Here is a 24,309-nt window from a genome sequence, read left to right as displayed (position 1 = left end):
CTCCACTGCGGTGGCTACGAGGGATTTGTGGGGTGCATGGAATTGTATTTCCCAGAAGGCACCAGGAACACCCTGGTGTGTGTGTGTGAGCGGGTGGTAGAGTGAGTGAGTGAGTGTGAGCGTTTGTGGTATGTCATGTGTGTATCGCTTGTACAATATAATACGTGTGTGTGTGTGTGTTTGTGTGCGTTTGCGTGTGTGTTCAGACAGACAGTGAAGGAGACCCTGCCTTGTTCCACTCTTGTGATTCACCTCAACGAGGAGAGAGAGAGAGAGAGAGAGAGAGAGAGAGAGAGAGAGAGAGAGAGAGAGAGAGAGAGAGAGAGAGAGGCAGAGTGAGAGACAGTCAGCGAGAGAGAAAGAAACAGAGAGCCAAAGATAGATAGATAGATAGATAGATAGATAGAGAGAGAGAGAGAGAGAGAGAGAGAGAGAGAGAGAGAGATAGATAGAGAGAGAGAGAGAGAGAGAGAGAGAGAGAGAGAGAGAGAGAGAGAGAGAGAGAGAGAGAGAGAGAGAGAGAGAGAGAGAGAGAGAGAGAGAGAGAGAGAGAGAGAGAGAGAGAGAGAGAGAGAGAGAGAGAGATAGATAGATAGATAGATAGATAGATAGATAGATAGATAGATAGACAGACAGACAGACAGACAGACAGACAGACAGACAGACAGACAGACAGACAGACAGACAGACAGACAGACAGACAGACAGACAGACAGACAGACAGACAGACAGACAGACAGACAGACAGACAGACAGACAGACAGACAGACAGACAGACAGACAGACAGACAGACAGACAGACAGATAGATAGATAGATAGATAGATAGATAGATAGATAGATAGATAGATAGATAGATAGATAGATAGATAGATAGATAGATAGACAGATAGACAGATAGAAACAGTGAGAGAGAGAAACAGATGGAGTAAGAAAGAGTGAGACAGACGCAGACAGACTGACTGACAGCTGCAGCATGGCTGCAGGCTATGGACGGGCCGCCTGCCAGAGCCCAGGTAATGATGTGTGTCCCTTTCTGTGGGTCTGAACAACGTCTCTCTCTCTCATGTGGAATACAGCACAGAATGATCACATACCTGGGTAGGGTGGAAAATAACCACCTTATCTGGCAGCGGACAGGCAGGCTTTCACAGCCTTCTGTGCAGCCATGCAAACTGTTCATATCCACGGCTTTGGTTCAAAATGCATTCAAACAGCAGAATCCATGTGTAGCTTGCATTAAAAGGAACATTTGAAGAATACATCCAAACACCCTCAGTACATTCTCACAAACATTCCAGGTTGTTAACATTAAAATGTAAGACCCACATCAACAACTTTATTCTTGTCTTCCACTTCCTTTTTGATGCCAAATCTCAGCGGGAAGTCCGGGATGTTCTAACTATAAATCCCTTGTCTGTCTGTGTGTGTGTGTATCTGTGTGCGTGCGCCTGTGTGTATGTGTGTGTGTCTGTCTGTGTGTATGTGTGCGTTACATCTTGGTGTCTGTCTGTGCGTATGTGTGTCAGTACATGTGCGTGTGTGTGTAAGTCCTTTCTGCTTGATTACAGTGTTGAGGGAACATAATTAGGATGTTCTGGCGCTGATGAATCAAAACAACAGAATTAGCATTGAACCTCCACCAACCCCCCTCCACCCCCCCTCTCACCACCCCCCCTCCACCCCCCCTCCACCCCCCCTCTCACTGCTCCCCCAGCTCACCGGCCACCCCCCCCCACCCACCCAGCTCACCGGCCCCCCCCCCTCCACCCCCCCTCCACCCCCCCCCTCACTGCTCCCCCAGCTCACCGGTCCATCTCAGCTCACGGTCACATCCTGCTTCAGGCAGGAGACTCATTACTGGATGAGTACCATTGGTGACTGACAGGTCTGTAGTGATGTCCACCAGCTTCAGGTAGGAGACTCATTACTGGATGAGTACCAATGGTGACTGACAGGTCTGTAGTGATGTCCACCAGCTCATGGGATTGGTGCACAGGAGCGGTTCGATCCCGTGGCACTGCCATGTGGCATGGGGCCTCATGCGACTGATAATGAGGCCAGGTTGTAACGCTGAAGGAGGTTATGGCGGTAAGGCTGTCTGCTGGTGCTAACACAGGGGCATTGCGTGTTGCTCTTCTAGTGGTTGTTCCCGTGGCAATGCTGGTGCTGTTTAGAATTATAATGCTAACAATGAATGATGTGATGGTCATCCTAGTGGACATTCAAATGATAATCCTGCTGGTATTTCTACTGGTGATTCGATATATACAGCCGGGGATGCGAGGGGGCATGCTATCTAGTCCTGCTCCTTTATTTCCACGCATCGCTAGCTTCATGAATAACTCCTCCACTCCCAAACAGGCCAGCACCAACCGCAGCCTCTCAGTGGACTGGGGGTAAAGGCTCACACACACACACACACACACGGCACACGCTCACACACAGACACGTGCGTGTGTCTGCACACACACACACACACACACACACAGACAGGACACCGTGTTCTGCTCAAGGGGATGCTACGTGCAGCTACATGCTATGTGTTAGCAGAGGATGTGATACAGGACGGCCTCAGCTCTCAGGCCGTCGTCAGTGAGCAGGGGGGGGGGGGGGGGGGGGGGGGCAGTCTACTGGGGAGACCTTTAAGAGAGAACCCCCTAACCCCTGCTGTGCCCCCCCCCCCCCCCCCCCTCCAGGCTGCAGTCGCCCCTCTCCATGTCGTGCCGCTCCCCTGCCCTGAGTGACCTGGCGGGGGGCTCCCTCCTGGGGGGCTCCCTCCTGGGGGGGTCCCTCCTGGGGGGGTCCCTCCTGGGCCGCCGGCCCACCCAGCACCGCTACATCTGCACCAAGGTGCTGCTGGCGGAGGGGGGGGAGACGCCCTTCACCGAGCACTGCCGCAACTACGAGAACTCCTACCGGGTCAGTGGGGGGGGGGGGGGGGGGGTGTGTGTGTGTGTGTCTGTGTCTGTGTGTGTGTGTGTGTGTGTGTGTGTGTGTTTGTGTGTGTCTGTGTCTGTGTGTGTGTGTGTGTGTGTGTGTGTGTGTGTGTGTGTGTGTCTGTCTATGGGTGTGTGTGTGTGTGTGTGTGTGTGTGTGTGTGTCTGTGTCTGTGTGTGTGTGTGTCTGTGTCTCTGTGTGTGTGTGTGTGTGTGTGTGTGTGTGTGTGTGTGTGTGTGTGTGTGTGTGTGTGTCTGTGTCTGTGTCTGTGTGTGTGTGTGTGTGTGTGTGTGTGTGTGTGTGTGTGTGTGTGTGTGTGTGTGTGTGTCTATGGGTGTGTGCCTTTAGCTCTGGCTTTGAGACCTGGCCATTGGTTTGATATGAATGTTCAGCCGTGCAGTACTATAACCTCATCACACATTTCCTTATTCCAATAGTTGAGGATCATCTGGGAGTCTGCATCAATGTTTCACAACGCCTCAAGGGAACAAATGAGGGGGAAAATTATTTCTGGGAGTAGGTTTCATAATGTATAATTCATAGGTAACATCATTATTCTCCGTTAACATCATTAGTGTTGTTTGATCTCTTTAATAAAGCTTTTCATACCGATGAACTGTGCTTTGAGACCGACCGTAGTTTAGTTACCTGTAGTGGAGTCGCTTCCCGTCCTCACCTCCAGCGTCCGACCGGAGGTCCCTCGTAGGCCGGTCCCCCGTCTCCAAGCAGCCCAGAGGTCGGGTGGTTTGGCCCACCAGAGTTGGACGGAGTGTTGGCCCCCCTCTCAGTGAAGCGTCAGTCTGGGGAAGCGCTCCAGGGTTCCATTAACCCGCCCACCCCCCAGGTGTGGACGCCCCCGACAGCTGAAGGTTGAGGGTTAGGTTAGGGGTAGGTTGACTTGCCCCCCCCGAGGCAAGACGGGGGGGTACAACGGGTAGAGGTTGAAATCTTCCCGTACGAAATGAGACCAAGACCCTGATACCCCTGGTCAACCCACCACTGGGCCACACCACTCTAGCCAGAGACCAGTAGAGCTAACTGGGATTGGAAACCTGCCACCCCCAATATAGGCGGGCTGGGGCTCAGGAGGTAGAGCTGGTTGACTGGTATCCTGAAGGCTGCTGGTTCGATCCCCGCTCCTCCTGGCTGAGTGTGGAGGCGTCCCGGAGCGAGACGCCACACCCTGACTGCGTGACTGCCACCGCCGTCAGGGTGAGGCGTCCCGGAGCGAGACGCCTCCCCCTGACTGCGTGGCTGCCACCGCCGTCAGGGTGAGGCGTCCCGGAGCGAGACGCCTCACCCTGACTGCGTGGCTGCCACCGCCGTCAGGGGGAGGCGTCCCGGAGCGAGACGCCTCCCCCTGACTGCGTGGCTGCCACCGCCGTCAGGGGGAGGCGTCCCGGAGCGAGACGCCTCCCCCTGACTGCGTGGCTGCCACCGCCGTCAGGGAGTGGACGGGTGAATGGTTGAATGTTAGGAAAGGTTAGGACAGCGCTCTATAACTGCAGTCCATTTGCCATTGGCCCCTACCACTTCACCAATGCATTGTGGGAGGTTTCTCTCTCTATAACCCTGCTAGTGTCCCTCTGCCCCCCCCCCCCCAGAGCCTCCAGGGGGACATCCAGGGCCTGAAGGACCGGGTTCAGGAGCTGCACCGGGACCTGACCAAGCACCACTCGGTCATCAACGCGGCCACCATGGGCGAGGTGCTGGAGCGCTCGCTGGGCATCGACCGGCTCATCGCCGCCCAGCACGCCGCCGTGGACACCATGCGCCTCCTGTTTGAAGAGGTGGGCCTCTGGGGGGGGCCTCCCACCAGCAGACTGTGGATCAGATATCTGCTCTGCAGAAGCTTTCAGTCCTCTCTCCCGTGTTGGTCGGCCGGTGTGGGCCCGCGGTGGAGAGTATCTCCGTTAGTGGAGACAGTGGGGAGTGTCCGCCCTGTCAGGGGGAAGACATCCACGGTTACCACGGGAGGGGGTGGAGGTTCACTCTGCTGGACGGGCGGGAATGGGCTTAAACAAACCCCATTAGTACCGTTACTAGGATGGCACCCCCACTGAATACCTGTGTGGGGAAAGTACGTAGCAAATCACTGTGAAGGTTATTTTCTTTTTTTAAACAAACTTTGTAATGCAAATGCACGCAGACCAAAGAATGTACGTGTCGTTATGTCGGTGAGACACTTACCCCAGTGACGATAAGCCAACGCCTTATGAGAGGTCTGTGGGACCAAGAACCGTAGAGATTCTGGCCGTCCTTCTCCAATCCCCGCCTGGGGAGAACTAGCTGATCATGGCCTTCCCTTCCCTCTACAGATCTGGGACGAGACCTTCCAGAGAGTTTCTAATGAGCAGGAGATCTACGAGGGTAAACAGCAGCAAACACACCACTTCTGCTGCTCTCCATCTTAAACAACTCCTCCGTCATTCCTCATCTCCGTCTTCTGCGTACCCTCTCCCTCTCCCTCTCCCTCCCTCTCCCTCTCCCTCTCCCTCTCCCTCTCTCTCTCTCTCTCTCTCTCTCTCCCTCTCCCTCTCTCTCTCCCTCTCTCTCCCCCTCTCTCTCTCTCTCTCTCTCTCTCTCTCTCTCTCTCTCTCTCTCTCTCTCTCTCTCTCCTCTCTCTCTCTCTCTCTCCCTCCCTCCCTCCCTCCCTCCCTCCCTCCCTCCCTCCCTCCAGCTCAGCTCCATGACCTGCTGCAGCTGAAGCAGGAGAACTGCTACCTGACCACCATCGCCCGGCAGATCAGCCCCTACATCCACTCCATCGCCAAGGTGCAGGAGCGCCTGGAGCCCAGGTGACCCCCCCCCCCCTCCCCCCCCCACCCTAACCCTAACCCTACATTACATCCACTCCATCGCCAAGGTGCAGGAGAGCCTGGAGCCCAGGTGACCCCCCCCCCCCCACGCCAAGGTGCAGGAGCGCCTGGAGCCCAGGTGACCCCCCCCCCCCACCATGGATCAGCTGGGGGTCCTATTTGGGGTCCGTATTTGACCTTCGACCTTCTCCTAGGTTGAAGGAACCGGGGGATCTCCATGACAACCGTACCGAGAGGATGCTACAGATCTATGAGGACAGCGGTGCTGAGCCCGGAGAGAAGCCAGAAAGGTACCAGAGTGCTTACTGACTGGAACCTGGAGGACTGATTGTTATCAAACAGCCGGTGAAACACGGTCCTGTTGGTGCCATCACCAAAATACACACAAAGAAGTCTCTTTAGATCATATCATATGTTATACTGCACATCTAATTACTTAAAAACAGTACTTTGTGTAGCATCTTATCCTAGCTATCTCTGTTTTACGCAGGGAATGGGTTAACCTAGTGATAGTTAGTGCTTGGCACTTGTTTCTATGAACGTGCTGACAGAGATATATTGTTGTTTCTCTTCCCTCTGACAAATGTACTAATAAGTACCTTTGTCAGAGGAAAGAGGAACAACAACATAAGTCTCTTTAGCTGAAAGCCTCTGCTACACGCCCTGGATGTTAATGTAATAATAAGAGATGCCTTTGTAGCGCTTCCCGTGGACACTGAGTGCTTTAGGTAGAGCGGGGGCCTCACACCTCCTAGCCCGGTGTGCCAGACACTCTGACCCGCTGGGGGGGTGGGGAATGAACCGCTCAATTAGAGAGCGGTTCATTCTGCAGCCCCCACTGGGGTGCTGCAGGGCCCCCACTGGGGTGCTCCAGGGCCCCCACTGGGTGCTCCATGGCCCCCACTGGGGTGCTGCAGGGCCCCCACTGGGGTGCTGCAGGGCCCCCACTGGGGTGCTCCAGGGCCCCCACTGGGGTGCTCCAGGGCCCCCACTGGGGTGCTGCAGGGCCCCCACTGTGGTGCTCCAGGGCCCCCACTGGGGTGCTCCAGGGCCCCCACTGGGTGCTGCAGGGCCCCCACGGGGGTAGGACTGGTTGGAGTGGTATGCCCCACCCACTCTGATATGGCGGGGGTCTGTTTACACCGGGGGGGGGGCTCAGGGCCTCTTGACGTCTGATCACACCTCCCGTGTTCCAGCGGGCCCCAGACCCTCCTCATGATCCGGGACCGACCGGACCGGACCCCCCCCTCGGTGACCCCCGCCGCCGTGACCCCCGCCTCCGCGACCCCCGCCGCCGTGACCCCCGCCGCCGTGACCCCCGCCGCCGTGACCCCCGCCTCGGTGACCCCCGCCTCGGTGACCCCCCCCTCCGGGGTCCCGGGGCCAGAAGAGAGTACCGTCAGAACCAGCGACCCCAAGGGGAGGAGCGGCCCCTCTGGGACGGCCCAGCCTCCCCCCTAGAGGAGCCTCCTCCCCCCTAGAGGAGCCTCCTCACCTCCTAAAGGAGCCTCCTCCCCCCTAAAGGAGCCTCCTCCCCCCTAGAGGAGCCTCCTCCCCCCTAGAGGAGCCTCCTCACCTCCTAAAGGAGCCTCCTCCCCCCTAAAGGAGCCTCCTCACCTCCTAAAGGAGCCTCCTCCCCCCTAAAGGAGCCTCCTCCCCCCCTCACCTCCTAAAGGAGCCTCCTCCCCCCTAAAGGAGCCTCCTCCCCCCCTAAAGGAGCCTCCTCACCCCTAAAGGAGCCTCCTCACCCACTAGGCCTATAGTCCCAACTACTGCACCTCCACCATTATATATTTCATACACACACACACACACACACACACACACACACACACACACACACACACACACACACACACACACACACACACACACACACACACACACACACACACACCCTCTCAGAAAGGCTCTGTCTGTGATGGAGGAGCTGCCCCTACTCTGAGCCCGACGACAGCCAGGTCCCAGAGGAGGAACGCACGTCAAAAAGGTGCACGGAGGAGCGTGCACGTGTGGCGTGCACGCTCCCGAGGTCACACACTGTTCCCGCGGTTCTCCAACCAGAGAACGCGGAACTTCTGACAATGCTGACCACGCTGTAGCATACGTTTTCACTGTGTGTGTGTGTGTGTGTGTGTGTGTGTGTGTGTGTGTGTGTGTGTGTGTGTGTGTGTGTGTGTGTGTGTGTGTGTGTGTGTGTGTGTGTGTGTGTGTGTGTGTGTGTGTGTGTTACATGTGTGTTAACTCGTGGCTTTATTGATGAAAACGGACAAGTAAGCAAATCTGTGTTCTGTTGCCTCAGTCTGCTCTTTTGACAATACATTTGGGCAGGGATCCCCATTACTATCCACTACGTTATGGTGTAGGAATGGGATTACCAGGCATGCAGCGACCAGAGAGAAGTATCTGCATCATTGCAGTTCTCAGGATTTCCTCCTCTCAATATTCAAAACCGTTTGCCAAATGCTTTAATCGAACATGACTGACATTCAGATATATGTGATTCAGTTCGCTGTGAGACATCAGGCCTACAGGTTAGCGTGGACATTGGGGATCGAACCCGGTACCTTTTGCCTGGGAGTGGAAGCCCTTTAGCCCTGCCACACTATTCAGCGGACACCCTCAATGACAGGAGATTACCAATGTGAGAGACTTTCTTTTAACTTGCCCGAGTTCTCGTCTCAGTTATTCATTATAGCTGTCTGAACAGTGCCGGCTCCCTGCACACACAACAGCAGACCTAACACAATCTGATGCCTTTGGACCGCCGACAAATGACTTTCAAACCCAGATCCCCTTACCCTGGAGCAGCGGCGCAAAGAATGAAACCGTGTCGAGCGTAGACCTAATGATTTAAATGTTAATCTGTCTTTGCAGTCTGCATGTTTTTGCTTTTGTTGGTTTTTCAGCAGCTTTCAGCCTGTTTTTCCTTTGCTGAATTGTTTTATTATTAGGCTTAGTGACCTGAGAACTGGAGCACATGCGTCCATGCTGTCTGTGGGCTCTGTGTGAGCTCACTGTGGTCTGTGTGAGCTCACTGTGGTCAGTGTTCACCTCTGGTTGCTCCAGCTTCCTCCTACAACCAATGACACTCATGATGGGTCAGTACTCTGCCGGTGCCCTTGACCAAGGCACCAGTCTGGGGAGCTGGAGTTCATCCCCGGGCGCTGCACTCTTCTAGTACTGCCCACTGCTCCTAGTTTCACTCGTGATGGTAAAATGAGACCTTATTTTGTTGAATAGTATTTGTAACTTGTACTACAAATAAAGAATATTCTTCCAAACGGCATTACGATATTTGAATACAACACATGTTGAATCATGTTCAGAACATTACATTTGTTGACCGTTGCCCAACGCTCACGGTACCCCCCGTACCTGTGGTCCTGATCCGGTTCGCAGATCTAACGATTCTCATGATTCAACCTAAACTCATGGCAGGGTGTTTAGAGTAGAGCCGGGCCTTTGGTTTCATACAACCATGTGAATGTGTGCGTTAGGGTGCGACTGCTTTGACACCGTGTGACACATGCAGTACAGACACACTGTCTGTGGCCCTGCCTGTGAAAGGCCATCGCAGGGGGAAGCAGAAGCACCGCCGTGGGGGACCACGTGTTCTAGACCTGCAGTGAGCGTGAGCTATGAAGGGCTGGGTGTGTCTAAAGCCTTTCCCTTTAAGTCCTTATCCGGCGCTGTTCCCCCCCACCGGGCCCATTCATCCTCCGCGTCCCACTCTGTCACCCCCAGCATCACCTTACCCCCTCTGTCTCAGCTGCATGTCCTGGGAGGACTACCCTATACTGCAGCAAGCAGATAGCTCTCCTCCTCTTCTACCCTCTCCTCCTCTCCTCCTCCTCCTCCTCCCTCTCCATCCCACTCACTTTATCACTTTAACTCTTCTCTCCAGCAGGCTCAGGCTGCCGTCTGCTAAATGGGGTTTTGGGGGTTTGTTCCTCACAGAGTAACACTCCGTGTCGAGGTGAGTTGGGCCGGGATGGCGGCTCATGTCCAATCCAGTCGATGTCTGTCTTCGGTTCCTGGACTGGACCTCACTGTTGGAGCGGGCCCTGCTTGCTGGATCAGTCGTTTGTACCGTTTGTTTGAGGGACGCGTGAGACAGAGAGGAAGAGAGAGGAAGAGGAGGGCATAGGAGGGGGAGAGAGAGAGAGTACATTGGAGAGAGAGAGAGAGAGAGGGGGAGAGAGAGAGGGGGAGAGAGAGAGAGAGAGAGAGAGAGAGAGAGAGAGAGAGAGAGAGAGAGAGAGAGAGAGAGGGAGAGAGAGAGAGAGAGGAGAGAGAGAGGGGGAGAGAGAGAGAGAGAGAGAGAGAGAGAGAGAGAGAGAGAGAGAGAGACAATTCTGTCATCACTGTAGTAGCAGTAGCAGCAGTAGAAGCAGAAGAAGCAGCAGTAGAAGCAGAAGAAGCAGCAGCAGTAGCAGAATTAGCAGTAGCATTAGCAGTAGCATTAGCAGCAGTAAGCTTTATGGGGTAGTGGCTCAGCCCGGCTGCGTCCCAGGGTGCACTAGGAGCACCATGGAGATGGGATGATGGGGGTGGTGAAGGGGGATGGCGGTTGGGGGGGGGTGGCTGCGTTAGGGGGCTGGTCGGGGCTGTTGGCTGAGCTGCCCTCCTCTGCAGTAGAGTCCAAGGTGTGGATTCATTAAAAATACATTTGGTGACAGCCGAGTAAATTATGGCCGGGGCGCCCTCCCCCCTCCCCACGGTCATTCATCATCTGCACCCGCGGCACTACCTCTCTCTCTCTCTCTCTCTCTCTCTCTCTCTGTGTCTCTCTCTCTCTCTGTGTCTCTCTCTCTATCTCTCTCTCTCTCTCCCTATCTCTCTCTCCCTCTCCCTCTCCCTCTCTCTCTCTCTCTCTCTCTCTCTCGCTCTCTCTCTCTCTCTCTCTCTCTCTCTCTCTCTCTCTCTCTCTCTCTCTATCCCCTCTCTCTCTCCCTCTCCCTCTCTCTCTCTCTCTCTCTCTCTCTCTGTGTCTCTCTCTCTCTCTCTCTCTCTCTCTCTCTCTCTCCCTCTCTCTCTCTCTCTCTCTGTGTCTCTCTCTCTCTCTCTCTCTCTCTCTCTCTCTCTCTCTCTCCCCCTTTCTCTCTCCCCCTCTCTCTCTCTCTCCCCCTTTCTCTCTCCCCCTCTCTCTCTCTCTCTCTCTCTCTCTCCCTATCCCCCTCTCTCTCTCTCTCTCTCTCTCTCTCTCTCTCTCTCTCTCTCTCTCTCTCTCTCTCTCTTTTAAAACTCTCTTTCTCTCTATCTTCTTCTCGCCTCCTTTCTTCTGCCAATTCCAAGCCCCTCATTTAGTGGTTATTTCCCTAAACCTCCCTCTGCTCCTCTCCATCTCCTCACCTTGTCTCCATCCTCCCCTCTCACTCCCTCCCTCCCTCCCTCCCTCCCTCCCTCCCTCCCTTTTTCGTTAACGGATTTTCTGCCTCTCCTTGTTTCTTTCACTTTCACTTCCTCTTTCGTCGCTCTCTCTTTGTTTTTCTCCTATTCTTCCTTTCTCGCTCTCTTTCTCTCCCTCGCTCTCTTGCTCTCTGTTATATTTATATTCTCTGTACTCATCTTTCTCTAGAATAACCCAATAATTACAGTCCCTATGCTAATGATTCTCATTAATTATAAGGTGAGCTTCTTGGTCCGATACTGGGTCATCTAGCAACACTTAGAAGTGGTCTGTGCAGGAGTCCCTGAACAGCATGGGGTAAGGATGGGTCAGGATGGCAGGAAATGACGCCTCAATGTCTAACGAGTTCCCAGTGCTAAATTAGGTCATCGCACCAGCAAATGAATAAGATATAAACACGCACGCACATATGCGATGATATTCAAAACAAATATATCAAGAATACATTGAATATTAAAATCAAATTCATAAATTCATGCTGCAGTGTCGAAAAAGGGAAATACAGAATATTTCAGATTTAGACGACTTATCATCATACCAGTATTGGTTGTAACTTTACATCAAGCCTTAGAAAACATGTTGGCCCCCCCTAAGGGGAAAGTTTGAGCCATGTTGACTCCATTTACTGTTGGTCATTGCTGGCTGGTTTGAGTTTAAAACAAATCAATTTAAAGGCCAATAGCGACAGCGGCGCCCTGAGAAAGGTCAATACTAAGGTCAAGAGGTCAAGGGTCATTCTCGGGGTCGGAGGGGGTTATCACCGGCTCAATTCATCCAGGAGATGTTCGCTAACCCAGAACCCTTTTTCATCTTTAATCTTCAGGAAATATATCTCTTTTATATGATGTATAAAACAGCGTGGTAGGGCACGACGCCATCCAGGGGAACGGGCGACCGACAGGGACGCAGAGGGGAGGATGCATCAACGGGCTCTCCTTCCTCCTTGATATACAGCGCACATCTCTGTTGTAGGCTTTAACCCTATTCATGTATCCCCCACCACCCCCCTCTCAACAGCCTGGGACCCGACCTCTGACCGTGGTCCCCGGTCCCCGGGGCCCCAGGACCTGATTAGAGGCTCCGGGGCCAGGGGCCCGCCGACAGCCTCCCCACATCAATATTCTTTATCCTCGGCGTCCCTGCGCTGCATGATGGACTCACGGGGGCCCGTCTCGGGGGTCCGTCTCGGGGGCCAGGAGGTTGGAGTCCAGCCCCACGCGCCGCCTGCTCTGAAGGTCACCGGTTCGATTCCCAACACTTTCTCGATCTATGGCGTGATTTAATATACCGCGCTGTATGCATTGAGTTAACTCTAGGGAGGGTGTATGAATAAAAGACGACCCGGGGGCCGACAGGCAGGCAGACGTCGACGCGACGCAGCAGACACAGAGCAGTTGGACTGGTCCGCTGTGGTCGAGGTGAGTCCACTGATGCTTGTGAACGCGGCTCAATGGAGCGGCAGTCTGAGACTGAAGTGCACGCGCCTCAAATTGTTCTGCTACAAAGATTGGACTGCAGCCCAGAGATCTCTTGGCAGATTTACAATTCTACCAAGCGTCTATTTGGAGTTGATGTACTTCTACTAGCTGTGATCAGCTGCTGATGGCAAATGAGCGCGTACAAATTTCACCGCATTTCTTTTCAGATTGAGCCTCGATCGTCCTTCTGAATGAGACTTGAAGAGGAATCGTTTGTTTGGGCGTTAAAAATCCCTCTCCTGGTGTGGTCGTCTCGTGTGAAGCCTTTTGTTACATCGCAGCCTGTATACCAAGCGGCCAGGGGATATTGCTTTTATCAATTTAGGTTTTATTAAGGCTTAGGAGAATAACATTACAAACCGTCATAAAAAAGCCCCATTGAATTTGACTTAATAAAGACTCCTTGTGCGCCACATACATTCGCTACAGAGACTATCGGTTATTGTTTTCACGTTATAACCATTATACCCAGGGTCCGAATGCCGGGGGCCTGCTGCGCGTATTCACAGCACGCCCCCCCCCCCCCGGGCCCATGGACACTCTAACGCAATAAAAGCCCGATGACAAATTGAGTTCTCTTTTATTGCTTGGAGCAACAAAGGCGCGCAGGCTTGTCCTTGACTCGCGGGATTCACAGGTGTGGCCCGCCGACTGTCAGCTCCGCGCCTACGCCGGGGCCGACGAACCCTCTGGAGGCACCGCCCGCCAGCGCCGGATTAATCAACCGCTCGTTGGAGAGAGAGAGAGAGAGAGACGTACTTCTACAAGGCCTCCAGCAACGACCCGCTGCTCCCCCTCCTCCCCCTCCTCCTCTGCTGCCCCACCGCCCCCACCCACTAATCTCAGCAGGGGCCTGGTGTGAATGAATCATTAACGGGGTAGTTAAGACTTAATTAAGATGAGAGCGCGAGAGAGAGAGCGAGAGCGAGAGCGAGGGAGAGGGAGAGGGAGCGAGAGCGAGAGCGAGGGAGAGGGAGCGAGAGCGAGAGAATGCAAGGTTGTGCATTGTGAGGTTGGTAAAGCGTTTCGTGGCTCCACGCAGTAGTAGTCCTTATTATGGTCATTGTGTGTTCAGTGTTTCAGCGTGTTCCTTCACCAGCGGGCCCTCAAGGTCCTTCTGAACAAAGCAGCAGAAGGCTCTCGCCTGAAGGAGAGGCCGCTCGGCACGCGGGCGATCAATAACACATCCAAGGGAAGACAACTCTTACCAGTCCCTGCTGAGTAAAACCAGTCCCTGCTGAGTAAAACCAGTCCCTGCTGGTGGAGAAACAGTCAGAACACAGAGCCTTGGTGCTGTCGGCCATCTTGGATCCTCCTCACCTGTGTTCACCAGGGGATTATGGGAAACAGGAAAACCCGGCGTTGGGAAGGAGCTGTTGATGTGTTTGATCAGCAAAGGGATTCAGGGTTAGCTAAGCACACAAACGTGTTTAAAAGCCCAACAGATACAGAGAATTGCATCTGCGAGGGATGTGTGTTATGTTTGGGGTGGTGTCTTTGCGTTGGAAAGCCTCCAGTACTGACGCAGCGCACGGCACTAGATTATAACGAGATGTCACCTACCTCTGATATACAGGAGCTTTACCAGCACATTCAAAGATTTATGGTAATGTTCTTAAATGATTAGGTTATCAATTAATTTAGCTTATAAATCAGCCATTTCCCGTGACCCTGTATGCAAATCAGGGTTAGGAGAGGACTCGACACAAGCATTGATCAAGATAATATCGATAAAAACCTGATCGAACAGGAAGGAAAACACAAAGATCGTTTACAACTCATCTCTTTTATTTGTAAGAAAAGGTATTCCAGCATCAAAGAATTTAATGTATTCTTGTAATAGAACAAAATAATATGTTAGTAAAAAACAAACTGATAACATGACAGATAGAGATTCCTAAAAAAATGATGTTTTTGGAGAAAACCCATCACAAAACCGACAGCTAAAGGGGTGTTCTCACAGCTGGGCTTGTTCAGTTCAAGTGAAAACCATCTAACCGTGTAGTATTGAACATTGCAAAATACGATTTGTATCTGACCAAGAATCCAACAGCATTGAACTTGTGGCCTTTAAATGTAATTCAAATAAAAACATACAAATATGAGAGGCCATATAGGCCATTTTTCATACTTTGAAGCACGGTTCTTTATTTCTAAAAAAAACACCTAATACTTGATTGTCATAAAAGTAGATAAAATTGATTGCCATGAGACATTACAATCAAAAACAGAATATGTGTTTCAGAAAAGATGTGGCCTTGGTTTGAGCCATCGGTGAGTGTTGGAGGAATAATCCATAACCTCACCTAGAAACGATGGGGCCTTGGTTTGAGCCATCGGTGAGTGTTGGAGGAATAATCCATAACCTCACCTAGAAACCCACGCAAAGCAAACATCTCCAGCGCTCCAACTAAACATCCAATTTCCGACGACAAAACTCGCAATTCCTAACAGGATGCAATCGGAGCAAGAATCTATTTCCGCAACATAAAAAATACACCAAAGCTGCTTCAGCGATTGACAATCATCCGCACTCAAACCTCACTCAAAACACAACATACCGACTGTACAAAAGGCTGACTATGTCCGGTAATTGGCCGACCAATGTGTTGTACACAGAAGCAGTCAGGGCATCATGGAAACAGGCGAAAGGGTTCCTCAGACGCAATGTACGACAGGAGGTAATCTGTTTACTCCTAGGTTGAGGAAACACAGGATTTAATATCGGAATACCAGGACAGGGTAGTGCAAGCTCAAGAATTAAATAGATCTTATACCGTTTCTTAAAATACTTTAACTATGAAGTTTTAAAATACCAAATGATTGACTTAAAAGAACGGTCAAACCTGGACAGCCAATTGTTGCAAGTGAAAAATGGGATGTATAATAAAAACAGATTGGGATACATCTAGTGCCACACCTGGAGACTGTATACCTCATCTTTACTGCTCCTGTTTGGTACGTTGCTGTACCATGAAATACTTTTCTCTTTATTACTAGCTTAAGGCACCTTTGCATCAACATTTCAAAGACAACAAGTGTATAAAGGGAGCTAGATGTAACAAATGTCAAATACTAAATCATAAAATGACCGCGATATTTTATCAGCGGTGAATGAAACATTCGGATTAAATTGAACTGGCTTCTCCGACCACAACGCTACCACCAGTATATTCACCTCAGAACCATCTGTACCGGGTCAGAACCTTGTTGTTTATAATTCACTATTCTCAGAGCACACCAACACAGGGTGATGTAGCAATGGTAGCGAGCAAACAAACTGGAACAACTGGGATAGAACGAGATTCTACGGAGATAGTACTAGATACTATCCGGAGTTGCATTTGAAAGATGGAGACAGCTTAGAGCCCAGACGGATTTCAAGACAGATGCAACATCAGCTGGTTCAGAATTTGAAAAACAATAAATAAATTGCAAATGTATACATTTGCGTATTTACTCACAGTGTAGGGCTCGTCAGTGCTTGTCATTGTCAAAATATAATACTTGAGCTCGTCTCAAAATATAATATTGCGCTTGGCTCGTTTGCACTCGTTTGCAACTTCCTCCAATATTGTTGGATTGACAACACTAGTTGTCAATGTAACACACGGTAACTTTAACATCGACACAAACCACATCAGCCTCTGATCCTGAGTTTCCTCAGGACATCAGAACAGAAAGTTTCTCCAAGTACCAAACACAAAGCAACGGGAAGCAAACCAAAATAGCAACGATTGAAGCCAAACTTCCGCCTCTTCACGACCACATCAACAACAACAACAACTCAACACCACAACACCACAACACCACAACACAGTACCACAGCCGGGGAACGCGGACATGCTCTAGTTTCAGCATTGAGCTTTTTCAGTATTCATTATTTTACTAACTATTCACAAACAACAGCCATGGGCGGGGTGTGGTCCTGGGGGGTTACCTCCACTCGGATGAAAACACCCACAATGCACCACTGTCGGCTAATGGACACTAAGAGCCAGTGGGCCAGGGGGGTCCCCCTGGGGTTTCCCCTGGGGGTGCTGGGGGGCTGTGGGGGGCCGTCCTAGGCCTGGTTGAAGGGGGGGGCGGGGTCAGCGGCCGGGGGCTGGTGGTCCAGGGAGTCGTAGGTGGTTCTGTCGCGCGTCACGGAGGGAAAACCTACACACACACACACGCACACGCACACACACACACACAGGTTAATATCCATTTAAAAGCACAATCTTTGGAGTGGTGCCCAGGGTGAACTGGGAGCGGGTTGAGGGTGTTAGCGGTTTGGACGGCGCGTTCCCGGTTCCTCTGTGTGTTTCAGGTCCGTCTACCGCTACCCCATTTCGCTCGGTTAGTCGTTTGTTACCTTGACACAAGCATGTGCTGGATGTGGAAGGAATACTAACTTTGGTCAAATAGCTCGGAAAACGATAAAGGGACAACAAAGCTTGAGCTGGTGTGATGCTGGTCTCTCTGGGTTTGATCTGTTACGGTTATGTAATCTAACTGGCGATGCGCTGATGTGCAGCACAGCGGCGGACATCGGGCACAATTAGTCTTCTCGAGCCTTCATGCATTCAGGTTAAGAAACACATCACCCATCAACCAACCATCTTTGATGATGTCATCACAACAACGCATCGTCATCAAGAGTGGTCGTTTTTCAAACGCGTGTTAAATAAAAGCGTCTGTGCATCTCCAAAGTAAAGGCGTCTTTACCTCCTGGTCTCCCGCAGTGTGCTGGTCCACCACTACTGCAGAACCCGCAGGAACCTGGACTATAAACACACAAACCCCGAACACGGGGCGCCGGCACCATGGCTCAGGCCACCATGATTTATGCCGGAGCGTTGGGAAGGCTGTAAACATCATGGACATCATTCATCCTGGAGCCCACGCTGCCCTCGGCCTCTGGGCCAAGAGAACCTCGTACATAGAATAATAAACCTCAGAGGATCCCTGGCCAGTCACGGCCAGAATGTGGAGAACTTAAAGCCTGTGAACTACAAAGGAATACATACTGCTGCTCGCGGCGCACAGCCATACCCTGCCATGCTCCCTGCATCAAATCATGCTCTTATTTATAGCCTGCGTGTTATTGAGGAATGACACTTTTATTCAATTCACAGGCAAGGTCAGCTTCTGGATTTGTCAAACAACACAGCTCATTAAATGATTGCGTTCACAATTTGTTCCAACATCAAAATATACAAATATCTGCTAAGACGATTATTAAAATGCTGTAATATTCGGGCAAAAACAACATGAAGGCATATTTAAAACGTAACTTATGTCTTTAAAGAGTGACACATACAGACAGATTGTCTGAATCCATGTCACACTATTTCTCAATCTCTATCATTTCATCTCGCTCAGCATGTGTCCCGTCACGTTTTAAATCAACACAAAGTATGAAGAATGAGTCTTGAGGGAAGTAGGATTAATAATTGATAGAAATGAAAACATAGAGTCACATGTTATCAATGCAAGCACACAGCTGAGACAGCGAACATACAGCAGTGACGGCTGGGAAACACAAAGGTACAAAATAAAAACGGTAGACGGGGAAGTGAAAGAGACACAGACAGATACCGAGGAAAGAAAGAGAAACAGGTCAGAGCCGCCCACTACATGATCTCACTTCCTGTTTGGAGATGGTGGGGGCTGGGGTGGGGGGAGGAAGGGGGAGAGGTCAGTACTGCCGGCCAAAATAGGTGGTGTCAGCGCTGTCTGTGGTACAACGGCTCTCCCCCGACGTCTCCAGGTCTGGGACAGGGATCAGGGAAGGGGAGAGGGGAGAGGGGGAGGGAGGAGAGGAGAGAGGGGGACGGAGGGGAGAGAGGAGAGAGAGGAGAGGGGGAGAGGAGAGAGGGGGACAGAGGAGAGGGGAGGAGAGAGGGGGAGAGGAGAGAGGGGGAGAGGAGAGAGAGGGAGAGGAGAGAGGGGGAGAGGAGAGAGAGGGAGAGGAGAGAGGGGGACAGAGGAGAGGGGAGGAGAGAGGGGGAGAGGAGAGGGGGAGAGGAGAGAGGGGGACAGAGGAGAGGGGAGGAGAGAGGGGGAGAGGAGAGAGGGGGAGAGGAGAGAGAGGGAGAGGAGAGAGGGGGAGAGGAGAGAGAGGAGAGGAGAGAGGGGGAGAGGAGAGAGGGGGACAGGAGGAGAGGAGAGGGGAGAGGGGAGAGGGGGAGAGGAGAGAGGGGGACAGGAGGAGAGGAGAGAGGGGGAGGGAGGAGAGGAGAGGGGGACGGAGGAGAGGGGAGAGGGGGAGGGAGGAGAGGAGAGGGGGACGGAGGGGAGAGAGGGGGACAGAGGAGAGGAGAGGAGAGAGGGGAGAGGAGGAGAGGAGAGGAGAGGAGAGGAGAGAGGGGGAGAGGAGAGGAGAGAGGGGGACGGAGGAGAGGGGAGGAGAGAGGGGGAGAGGAGAGAGGGGGAGAGGAGAGAGAGGGAGAGGAGAGAGGGGGACAGAGGAGAGGGGAGGAGAGAGGGGGAGAGGAGAGAGGGGGAGAGGAGAGAGAGGGAGAGGAGAGAGGGGGACAGGAGGAGAGGAGAGGGGGAGAGGGGAGAGGGGGAGGGAGGAGAGGAGAGGGGGAGAGGGGAGAGGGGGAGGGAGGAGAGGAGAGAGGGGGAGAGGAGAGAGGGGGAGAGGAGAGAGGGGGAGGGAGGAGAGGAGAGGGGGACGGAGGGGAGAGAGGGGGAGAGGAGAGAGAGGGACGGAGGGGAGGAGAGAGGGGAGTGGGGGAGGGAGGAGAGGAGAGAGGGGGAGAGGGGGAGAGGAGAGAGGGGAACAGGAGGAGAGGAGAGGGGGAGAGTAGAGAGGGGGACGGAGGGGAGGAGAGAGGGGAGAGGGAGGGGGAGAGAGGGGAGAGAGGGGAGAGGGGGACGGAGAGGAGAGAGGGGGACAGGAGGAGAGGAGAGGGGGAGAGGAGAGGAGAGGAGAGAGGAGAGAGGAGGAGACAGCAGAGAGAGAACAGACGAGGGAAGATGACAGAAGAGAGGTGAACAAGGGATGAACAGGAGAGGAACGGAGGATATGAGTGAAGTGAAGAAGGAGAAGAGAAGGGGGGGAGGGGGGCAGAGCGACATGAGACAAGATGATTGGACACATAAACAACAGGGCGGACAGCTCTGGGACGCGGAGAGCGCCTGCTCTGCATGCCACCCAGCCCCCCCCACAGCGCCACAGTAAAGCCGAGAGGGGATCTGAACATGTTGATGAAACAAACAGACGCGAGTCTCAGGTGAGCTGCTCTGTCCACGAGGACCGAGGGGCCCGCGGCGGCAGAGATACGACGCCAAGTCGCTCGGCGCTTCGAATTCAAACCAGCGGGCCGAGGATCTGATGCATGGCGGTCGAAGGACAGTCTCTGCGTTCAGACCGGTTGTTCAGATACCCGTAACTAGGCTACTACCAATCAAGGCCCAGCGTGCGGTGTACAGATGAACAAACTAAATCACACCCAGGAAACCTAATGGCCTTGTTGTCTCCGTTGGGGACCCAGTGGGGCTTCAGCTCAGCAATCAGACTGCAATTAAAAAGACTAACGCGAAGCATAGCTGAAGCTAAGGAAGAATAAAAGTCAGTCGGATGGATGGATGGCCATGCCCCGGCCACAAGAGAGTGGCATTCAGTTAAACAAATGCATAAATAACCAGAGGGACGGTCGATATACCATCGTCATCATACGGAGACGGTAATGACGTACACAGAGGTGACGGTCGATCAAACCTCCGACGGAAACGGCTCTGGACTGATTGACAAATAGCTTCCCACCATCAGCGCCCCACTCAGAGTGATGGATGGACAGCAGAACGGACGTCCTGCAGCACCCATGGGGGGCAGGTTAATGGTGTACCAGGTGTACATTAGACGTTATCGGGTGAATCATTATCACAGCCAATACCTCATCACCGCACACAGTGCTCAACTATAAACTGAACCATCTGCTGCAGGCGATACGTTCTCTCCTCACAATTACACATCAGCCAGAAAGGAGATATGTCCTATTATCACGCGGGTCTTTTCAACGTTCCGTTCACTTGCATGGGCACTTCACAACTTCCGGCGGTCAATTATTTTTTGATAATTCATTGGCAACGGATGAATAATGACCGCTGTCAAGGTAAACAAAATGACTTTTGGCCTTTGGCATCACGCCGCACGTAGTCCGGTAACTTGTCAATGTAATAAGCGGGATATGTATCAACCCAAGCGCTGTCGGTTGCTAAGCGACGACGTCAACGTCTTGGGCGGACTATTTCTCTGCTGATCAACACTGAATGCTGGTAACAAATACATTGTAAATAAATTGTTTCGTTTTGGGAAGTAGCCGTGTAATAAGCGGGATAATGTATAGAACTTCACCGGTCATTATCGAAAAATAAGCCCCTTCATGGCGAAGCAAGACACCTCCGCTGCGCGTCGGTGTCCTGTTCGCCCTGTCGGGGATTATTTTCTCGATAATGACCGGCATTCTATACATTATCCCTCACATAACCCACGGTTCATTAACTGTAATTTGTAATGACGCATAACTTAAGTCAAAGCACCGCCGCCATGTTCCAGTGATCCGGCGCCGTTAGCGCGGTGCCAGAACACTCTTCAGCGCAGCACGTCCTGCTGCTCCTTTAATCCGTCCAGATGAGAAGCACATGACCGCGTCACGCCGCCCGCTCCACACGCACATCTGCATCAGCGGGGCTCGGCCGGCGCCTAACGAGACTCACTGGAACTCAATTAGCTCACGGCCGCGTGCCCCCCCCCCCCCCCGCGGCTCAGGGCCACAAGAAGAACATTAGAGAACAGGACCCCCGCTGGGCTTCAGAGGGGCGGAGCTCACGGCCCCCCCCCCCCCCCCCCCCCCCCCCCCCCCCCCCCGCTGGGCTCCAGAGGGGCGGAGCTCACGGCCCTCCTCCTCCTGCCCCACCACCCCCCCCGCTGAGGGCGACCTGGACGGGACGGGGGCGCATGCATCAGGCCCCGGCTCCAGCTCGCTGCTGTGTGCTCTGATTGGTCACTACGAACACCGGAGTGCTGCAGACCTGAGCTCTGTGTGGACATAGGAGGTTTTCTCCTGGATGTAGCATCGCTGCTAAAAGGGGATTGATGCTATTAGAGCAGATGGTTATACTCAGCTGTGTATATTTGTGGAGTGTGTGTGTGTGTGTGTGTGTGGATGATGGCCGCCTCAACCAGCCATCATCCACACACACTCAAGATCTCCCTGAGCGTGTGTGGAGGGTTTAACCTGTTGCACATTGATCGCTCAACGTACAACAGGTGTGTAACCCCAGCCCGCCCCAGAGTCCAGTCAGACTGACTCAGGCCAGGTGAGGCTGCTTACACCAGCCACACACACACACACACACACACACACACACACACACACACACACACACACACACACACACACACACACACACACACACACACACACACACACACACACACACACACACACACACACACACACACACACACAACATCCGATATATTAAATTCCATAAATGTATTGGAGACACCGACCCATTTCCCGTACTAATAACCACGATGGAGGTCATGTATAAAGGCCCCTCCTGCCTCTGCTACTCACCGAAGTGGAGGTTGTAGTCTCCGCCGCGCTCGCGGTACATCTGGTACACGAAGAAGCAGGAGACGGGCTTCAGGAGCAGGCTGAGGATGGCCATGCTGGCGCTGAAGCGGAAGGCGTCGCTGCTGTTGGTCAGGGACTCCATCAGCGGGTAGTACACCCCGAAGTGGACGATGTCCGTCAGGATGGTCAGGCTGAGGCCGATGAGCAGCTACAGGGACAAGGACAGGGACAGGGTCAGGGACAGGGACGGACAGGGACAGGGTCAGGGACAGGGACGGGCAGGGACGGGCAGGGACAGGGTCAGGGACAGGGACAGGGACAGGGACGGGGGAACGGGGCGGGGACAGGGACGGACAGGGACAGGGGAACGGGGCGGGGACAGGGACGGACAGGGACAGGGACAGGGACGGGGACAGGGACAGGGACGGACAGGGTCAGGGACAGGGACAGGGACAGGGACAGGGACAGGGACAGGGTCAGGGACAGGGACAAGGACAGGGACAGGGACAGGGACAGGGACAGGGACAGGGACAGGGAGAGGGTCAGGGACAGGGTCAGGGACAGGGACAAGGACAGGGACAGGGACAGGGACAGGGACAGGGACAGGGACAGGGACAGGGAACGGGACAGGGAACGGGACAGGGACGGGGGCGGGGGCGGGGGGGCACAATAAAGAAAGACTTATGTTTGGGGGTTTTGTTTTGAAAACTACCCATCACTTTGAGAATACAGACAGAAAGAGGAAAAGTAAAGATACAAAGAATAACAGTTGTGAGCTTTCCCTCTTGACTTTGAAGAACATGATAGTATTTGGTCGATGTGTCGAACTACTTCTACTTCATCTTTGCATGACTCATCAATTGCACAGACACTCTTCAATTGTGTAAGCGGCTAACGAGAGACCTTTGGTGGAAGTGAAAAAATTAATGTCACGTAGGCCTACTGACGATTAAACACAGGAGATCGGGTTAGCCACTAAACCCCGGTACCGTCATCACACGAGGCTCACAGCTCGGGGCTGAGGGGGGGACAGCAGACTCACCATCAGCACCGCGTCCACAGAGTCCCGTTGGCCCACCGCCCAGAGGCCCACGGCCAGCACACTGAAGTTCCCCCAGGCGAAGGAGTCGGGCAGCCCGTTCATACAGCCCCTAGCAGAGGGAACAACCGGGTCACCGTACCGTCCGCTGGGGCACATGATCCCACCGGGAGGAGCCCACGTTAGGGTCCGGTCCAGCGAGAGGACGATGAGGAGAAAAAAGCTTTTGGCATTCGCCTGCTCATGCCCACTCACCATAACGTCAGTAGCCAGTGGACCAGTATTATGGCCTGTATTTGGAAAAACACAATTAGGTCTAATCAAAAGAACATTTAAAACAAGTCAGGCTAATTGGACATAAAGTTCACCATTTACTGACCAGTGTGTGGCAATTCTTGCTGGTTCTAATATATTATTAATTTATGTTACTGTCAAGGGTTAACGGACAATATAGGCTCATTATAGCCAATATGCCCATCTATCCAAGATATAAAAGTCATAACAAAACCGATAGTCCTTTTAAAGTGTTCAGCCTGTAGTTTCACGCCAATGTGTTTCTCAATGTCTTTCATTATTATTATTTTTTTAACATTTTAAACATTGTTTGACTAAATGGACATTTGCGATTGTGATCTTATGGAAACTACCCCCAGATCAGCCAACTCATCAATTTAAAAAGTTGGAAGTAGAAGTGATCTAGCTGCAGTAATCTAGCGGTTGCAGACAACAGACCAATAACAGGGGTAAACATGAGTAGTCTGGTAATGATCGGGAACACCTTGCTGCACAGCCGGACGCAAACAAACACACTTACCTTAAGATTGATCGCGGGAATTTCCATTATATGATTAAAGATACCAAATCGACCTCGATCACCACTAAAAGGTTTTCCTTTTTAAGGGTTTATGAACAAATCTGCAATGCAAACCCGACTCCCAATTCTTTGAAACTTCTAGGCTTTCGGATGAGCCTGGCGAACCAAACCATGTGACACAAGCCTGACTGCTTCCACGTGACGATCACACGCCCCCGGCCCCCGGCCC

At 52.7% G+C, this 24,309-nt stretch overlaps 2 protein-coding genes across 3 annotated transcripts in view; one reads left to right on the top strand and one right to left on the bottom strand.

Moving 5' to 3' along the window:
• The window catches only part of LOC130402235 (RING finger protein 207-like), a 26,863-nt gene extending 19,644 nt beyond the window's left edge, over positions 1 to 7,219 (top strand). Inside the window, exons 13-18 of the mRNA XM_056606377.1 lie at positions 2,699 to 2,921; positions 4,544 to 4,729; positions 5,258 to 5,309; positions 5,620 to 5,737; positions 5,953 to 6,048; positions 6,955 to 7,219. Of these exons, the coding sequence (XP_056462352.1) occupies positions 2,699 to 2,921; positions 4,544 to 4,729; positions 5,258 to 5,309; positions 5,620 to 5,737; positions 5,953 to 6,048; positions 6,955 to 7,219 (940 nt within the window). The remainder of the gene's footprint in view (positions 1 to 2,698; positions 2,922 to 4,543; positions 4,730 to 5,257; positions 5,310 to 5,619; positions 5,738 to 5,952; positions 6,049 to 6,954) is intronic.
• A 7,169-nt stretch (positions 7,220 to 14,388) lies between these two features.
• On the bottom strand, positions 14,389 to 24,309 carry agtrap (angiotensin II receptor-associated protein). Of its 2 annotated transcripts, none has more exons than XM_056606632.1 (5): positions 24,081 to 24,309; positions 23,522 to 23,556; positions 23,270 to 23,378; positions 22,228 to 22,435; positions 14,389 to 16,807 (listed from the first exon to the last, which is right to left on the bottom strand). In XM_056606632.1, exons 1-5 carry the CDS (start codon positions 24,105 to 24,107, stop codon positions 16,713 to 16,715), a joined length of 474 nt encoding a protein of 157 aa, XP_056462607.1. In that variant the 5' UTR covers positions 24,108 to 24,309; the 3' UTR covers positions 14,389 to 16,712. The 2 variants fall into 2 exon arrangements, with proteins under 2 accessions (XP_056462607.1, XP_056462608.1); XM_056606633.1 differs by lacking the exon at positions 14,389 to 16,807 and adding an exon at positions 16,821 to 18,406 and having other exon boundaries at positions 24,081 to 24,298.

The sequence above is a fragment of the Gadus chalcogrammus genome, chromosome 13, assembly GCF_026213295.1.
Source record: "Gadus chalcogrammus isolate NIFS_2021 chromosome 13, NIFS_Gcha_1.0, whole genome shotgun sequence".
NCBI classification, from domain to species: domain Eukaryota; kingdom Metazoa; phylum Chordata; class Actinopteri; order Gadiformes; family Gadidae; genus Gadus; species Gadus chalcogrammus.
The sequence above is the reverse complement of the archived record's forward strand: the minus strand, read 5'-3'. Positions and strand labels throughout refer to the sequence as shown.

What these genes read in the sequence shown, in the direction of transcription:
- agtrap (XM_056606632.1), bottom strand. Translation starts at nt 24,107, where the DNA reads ATGGAAATTCCCGCGATCAATCTTAAG. An exon ending in CACTGGCTACTGACGTTATG is followed by an intron (nt 23,379 to 23,521) that starts GTGAGTGGGCAT and finishes TCCCTCTGCTAG; the next exon opens with GGGCTGTATGAACGGGCTGC. An exon ending in AGACTACAACCTCCACTTCG is followed by an intron (nt 16,808 to 22,227) that starts GTGAGTAGCAGA and finishes GTGTGTGTGTAG; the next exon opens with GTTTTCCCTCCGTGACGCGC.